This window comes from Verticillium alfalfae, genomic scaffold, assembly GCF_000150825.1.
Source record: "Verticillium alfalfae VaMs.102 supercont1.4 genomic scaffold, whole genome shotgun sequence".
NCBI lineage: Eukaryota > Fungi > Ascomycota > Sordariomycetes > Glomerellales > Plectosphaerellaceae > Verticillium > Verticillium alfalfae.
In genome coordinates, this window is record NW_003315035.1 from 1,454,074 (window position 1) to 1,459,398 (window position 5,325).

The 5,325-nt window shown below is 57.0% G+C and overlaps 4 protein-coding genes across 4 annotated transcripts in view; 3 read left to right on the forward strand and 1 right to left on the reverse strand.

The window, feature by feature from the left end:
* Window positions 1–628: 628 nt before the first annotated feature.
* On the forward strand, window positions 629–1,029 carry VDBG_03883 (predicted protein; the record flags this gene model as incomplete). The annotated part of the gene is made up of 2 exons (XM_003005884.1): window positions 629–861; window positions 963–1,029. 2 exons carry the CDS (start codon window positions 629–631, stop codon window positions 1,027–1,029), a joined length of 300 nt encoding a protein of 99 aa, XP_003005930.1.
* A 580-nt stretch (window positions 1,030–1,609) lies between these two features.
* On the forward strand, window positions 1,610–2,035 carry VDBG_03884 (predicted protein; the record flags this gene model as incomplete). Its single annotated transcript, XM_003005885.1, has 1 exon — window positions 1,610–2,035. One exon carries the CDS (start codon window positions 1,610–1,612, stop codon window positions 2,033–2,035), a length of 426 nt encoding a protein of 141 aa, XP_003005931.1.
* Window positions 2,036–2,929: 894 nt separating this feature from the next.
* On the forward strand, window positions 2,930–4,270 carry VDBG_03885 (aspartate aminotransferase; the record flags this gene model as incomplete). Its single annotated transcript, XM_003005886.1, has 3 exons — window positions 2,930–3,511; window positions 3,625–4,040; window positions 4,168–4,270. 3 exons carry the CDS (start codon window positions 2,930–2,932, stop codon window positions 4,268–4,270), a joined length of 1,101 nt encoding a protein of 366 aa, XP_003005932.1.
* A 277-nt stretch (window positions 4,271–4,547) lies between these two features.
* The window catches only part of VDBG_03886 (conserved hypothetical protein), a gene marked incomplete at both ends in the record, with an annotated part of 1,868 nt that continues 1,090 nt past the window's right edge, over window positions 4,548–5,325 (reverse strand). The window contains one exon of the mRNA XM_003005887.1: window positions 4,548–5,273. Coding sequence (XP_003005933.1) covers window positions 4,548–5,273 — 726 coding nt within the window. The remainder of the gene's footprint in view (window positions 5,274–5,325) is intronic.

Consider the following 5,325-nt stretch of genomic DNA (forward strand, 5'->3'; position numbering starts at 1 on the left):
CTCTTCGTCATTCACGCGGACTGTTCAGCACCTGCAAAATATCCGGACCTTCTCACTACAACCAGCTTGACGATACAGCCTAGGGCAACCCAAGACCCGACTTCTGTTACCACTGATCAGCCCCATTGTAACATGACTGACAGCACAAGAGCTGCAGGCTGCTGCAAAAACGACGAGGGCTCGCAGGCATTGATCGGACCGCATATCACAGCTATACGGGCGGCGTACCCGCAGCTGAGTTGGGATTATGCCAACCAAACGACCTCTGCACCTCTCTCTTGCAGCAGGTTTAGTAGAAGATGCACCGCAAGCAACCTCAGCCACTACAGAATCTGTACATACCGCAAAAAGAAGGGCGAATCAATCCTGGATGACGATATTGTCGTTCTTGTCGTCCAGGGCCAAGCAGGCGCATTGCCTGGCGCCCTGCGAGAGGACGCTGCTTTAGTCGAGAAACGCAACAGATACGCCGCTGTCCTCAGGCTGTCTAGCATCGTGTCGTTCATCAAAAACTCCAGGAGGCGACACGAAGAGACCGATGATGAGGGCTTGCAGTCACCATCGTACACCTCTGAGGAACTAGGGCTTCGGGGGGGGCAGGGGGGGGGGCAGTAGTATACGAAAGCCTATGAACGAGAATCGTCTGCAACGTAGCGATAACCTCAGGAGTCTCTCTGAGTCTTGGATGAGAGATGGCCAGAGTCAACTGGTCAAGGAATGTTTTGAGCCCGAACCGAAGCTCACGGAAAGCTTCGAGGCTTCCGACGGGCAACGTCGCATGGTCCAAGGTATCGGAGAGTTTTCTGGACGGTTCCCCAGTCTGCCCTGCTCCAACTCGACTGGCCATATTTTTGGTGTCGGGTATGAAACTGACGCCATTCATGACGGCGACAGGCTGCCGGACTACAGCCCTTGTTTCAGGGGCCGGGCTCGTTGGGAACCCACTGATACGGCACGTATAGTTCCTACCACAGAGAGGCGTCATCGAAGCTTGGCGAAGTTGTAGTATGGAACGGCTGTCCTGCTTGACATGGCTGGGCTTCCAATGGCTACGGTAAAGCCAACAATTGTTCGTGGTCGATCTCATGGGCAAGAAGTTGGGTGTTCTAGGGATGTCGGGCTGGTAGAGCTATTGGCGACGAACCCACCAGAATAACACGTAGAAAGCATGAGCAGCACATCAGATGTACCCGACAATCAGGCCCTAACATGACAAATATCAAGCGGAAGTGCTGGCTCCGTAGCAACATAACCTTGATGAGATCAATGTGAGAATATAAAGGCGGGCAGGTACCCACTTAGAGGCAGTGAATGAGTATGGCAAAGGAATATTGAATAGCCCGAGAAGTGGTGAATGAAAGACCTTATTCGATGAGGAACATAATCGAATTCACTAGTCTAGGGGATTGATTTTCTTTCTTTTGGTGTTCACTGTCACTTCACATTCTCAACTTTCAGCCATAAAACATCCGCATTCCCATCAACGAAGTTCTCCTTAGCGCCCTAGAACCATCGATTCTTCACCAGAGACCCAGCAGAAGTGGAAGAAAAAAGTTTCTCCGACTCTTTACTTGTGGCGCCTAACTCGACTCGAGGATTTTGCGACAAGATGTCATCAACTCCAGCTGGCCATGTGATCCCTGCGTCCGAAATTATCAACAAGTATGCAGATACAATCGAATCTGCCATTGATTATGTAAAAATTCTCAAGGACTTTGGTGAATGTGTCATCAACGGCGAAGATGCTTCGGGCCACCTCTGGAATATCGAGTACCACACCCCCACGTCCTTCCAGCGCGTCATGGGGGAGCTTCACGAGGTTCTCGGTTTCATCGAAGAACTATGGCAGTTCCAGAAACCCAAAGAAGCTGGACAGATGAGCTCCACTGAGCCCATGGATTGCAACAAGGAAAGAGCCACGAGCACCAGCAGCAACGAAAACGCCAGCCCTCCTCCTCTCGACAATTCGCCGGCGAAGCGCGGAAACAACCACGGCAGTGCAAGCGCTGCCGCCAAAGAGAGAAAAGTCATCTGATTCTTTGAAGAATCTGCCTTGATCACACTGCACATGGAAATGGAGGCAAGCCATAGCCTCACTAGGTAGACAAGGCCGGAAAGGGCGAGCAGAAAGCGCATCGCGGGGTGAAGTCATTGTTCTAGAAAGAAAAGACATTGCTGATTCAAAAGGCTGTGCTTGAGCGCAGGGGTGAAACTCTCGTTGATACCAGTCCTCACGTTACGTTCAGTATCCGGATGGTGATTGAGCTCGTCCACGCCCCTTGTCTGCAGCATATTGGGTAACGATCTGAACAGCTTGTGCATCAAAGCACCGAGGCCGCGCTGAAGACCACGCGCCAGTACAGAGATTGCCCTTCTTGAACAGTCCACAGCACAAGCGCCCCAAAGATCAACTCGAAGGCGTCGGAAGTCATCTGAGTATCCGTCAACTCTATACTCCATCTCTTGATCGGACATTCGTTGCTGTTGAGCTTCACAGGTCTTAGGTACCTTGCTCTGCTTCAAAATATTAATTCAAGACCTGCCTTGCGCCAGAGATTCAAATGTGCTCCACAGATTATGCTGCTATGAGCTCAAATGTGAGGTGACTGCTGCCAAAGATGAAGCAGAAGATCCAGACGTTCTTTGTGGCGAACCATGGGAACAGGCACATCCCTGTCCCAGAAGCGCTGCCACGACGCTGATTGGTCTGGACGCCTTACTTGCCCAAAGGGGTAAGTACAGCACACGCCCTTGGTGTCCAGGGACTCCTCAGGACGACTGTGTGGATAGCACGAGTCGAGCTATCCAAGTCTCTTCTGCCAACAGTATTAAAGGGAAATCGGACATCATGAGAATCAATTCGAAGCAGTTTCTCATCAGTGTCAAGCTTACCTCATACTCTACTGAGCAGACGCCATAGCCAAACAACATGGTCCGCCTCGCCCCCTTCGAAGTCGAGAGATGGATGGATGAGTATGAGGTTACGCCTGGCGTCATCAATATCGCCGAGACCTGTGCCGCCTCTATTTCTATTGATGAGCTCGTCGCGCTCTCCGAAGATACGTCAGGCAAGAGCCCCATCGACACCTCGACATGTCTTGTCTACGGCGCCATTCCCGGCTCTCAGGCCCTCCGCAGCAACATTGCCTCCCAGCATGAGAATCTCTCGTCCGAGAACGTGCTCATCACGCAGGGCGCCATAGCTGCCAACTTTCTGACTCTCTACACCCTCGTCGGCCCCGGCGACCACGTCATCTGCGTCTACCCTACCTACCAGCAGCTCTACAGCGTGCCCCGGAGCCTGGGCGCCGACGTCACCCTCTGGAAGCTGAAGGCCGAGAACGGCTTCGTCCCGGACGTCGCGGAGCTCGAAGCCCTCCTCCGGCCCAACACCAAGATGATCATCATCAACAACCCCAACAACCCGACCGGCGCTTCGATTCCGCGCCCCGTGCTCGCGGCCCTCGTGGCCACGGCGCGCGCTCGAGACATCACCATCCTCTCAGACGAGGTGTACCGCCCGCTCTTCCACGACCTCCACGACGACAACGCCGCCGCCGCCGTGCCCCCCTCCATCACGGGCCTCGCTACGACAACGTCATCGCCACGGGCTCCATGTCCAAGGCCTACGCCCTCGCCGGCATCCGCATCGGCTGGATCGCCTCGCCGCGCGCCGCCCTGGTCGCCCGCCTCGCCTCGGCCCGCGACTACACCACCATCAGCGTGTCGCAGCTCGACGACCAGGTCGCCGCCTACGCGCTGGCGCCGGCCGTGCGGACGCCGCTGCTGCGGCGCAACGTCGCCCTCGCGCGGACGAACCGGGCGCTCGTCGAGGCCTTTGTCGACGCGCATGCCGGGGTCTGCAGCTGGGTGCGGCCGAGCGCCGGCACGACGGCGTTCCTGCGGTTCGAGAAGGATGGCGCGCCGGTGGACGACGTGGCGTTTGCCAAGGACGTGCTGGACGAGACAAAGGTGTTCTTCGTGCCGGGGTCCAAGTGTTTTGGCGACGGCGAGGACTTCAAGGGCTATGTGAGGATTGGGTATGTGTGTCACACGGAGGTGTTAAAAGAGGGGCTCAAGAAGCTGGCTGGATATCTGGAGGCGCATTTCAAATAATTTTCGTTCAGAATGTATGGCATGGGAATGCTGCTGCATCTTGAGGTGCAGGATGGTGGACTCCTGGCAACGTGGCCGACACGACTCTTGGCCATGTAACCTGCGCCTCAGTCCGAGTTGTACAAATCGGCTGGCAACCGATGCAGCCGTCTAATCGTCTCACCCACCACCAAGCCTGTCTGCACACGGCACGAAGTTCTCTGTGTTCAAGGCCAACCGTCGACTTGAACACTCAATATCTTTGGCATGGCTTGGTGGACCCTGAGCCCGCTGAGAGTATCCAGATCATCAGAACATTGGAACGTATTTCATTAATCAATAAACACATGCTCGTTGCACCGCAACCCTGCACCGTTCCCACCCCTATCCCAGAAGCAACACGCCACACACAACCAATACTGAGAGCTCACCCAAACTTCTTCTCAAACTTCTTAAACATCCCAGTCATGCCCCTCTCCAACCCGCCCAGCGTTGGCCTCGAGCCGTCCCGTTGGCTCCTTCCGGTCCTTGTACTTGTGCGCCTCGGCCTCGGTGGGCTGGTAGTGCTGCTGGTGCATCGCGTAGATGGACGTGTCAGGCTGCTGCTGCGGCTGGTGCGTGTATGCGTACGACGAGTAGCCGCCCGTCGGGGGCGAGGCCTGCACCGGGGGCGGCGAGGCCTCGGTCTGGACGGGCGGTGTCGCGACTTGCTGCTGTGGCGGCTGCTGCTGCTGCTGCTGCTGCTGCAGGGACTGCTGTTGGGGCTGCGGACCGCCTGGGGGAGGCGGCGGAGGTGGTGGCGGTTGGAACCCAGCAGCGGCGGTGTAGGCGGCGTTGAAGGGGCTCGTGACAACAGAGGGCTGCACGGGCATGGTCTGCGAGCGCTGAAGGCCGGGCTGAGCGCCAAAGACCGACGGCGGCGGAGGAAGGCCAGGGCTGGCGAGACCGGGGTGCTGGCCTGGGAGGAAGCCGGGAGGCGGGACGAACCCGGGCGAGAAGGGGGCCTGGTTGTCGTAGGCTATGGCTTGGGCAAGGGGGTCGATGCCGTCATCGGGAGGCGGCGTCTTCTCGCGGTGACGGATGGTCTCGGGCGCAGCAGGGGCCGCGGGGTTGTAGGGGATCGGCGCATAGCTTGTCTGCGGCGCAGGCTCGTTGGACACGGCAGACAGAGGCGGCGCCTGTGGGATGGGAGCGACCTGGGCGACAATGGGCGACGTGTACGTCGGGAAT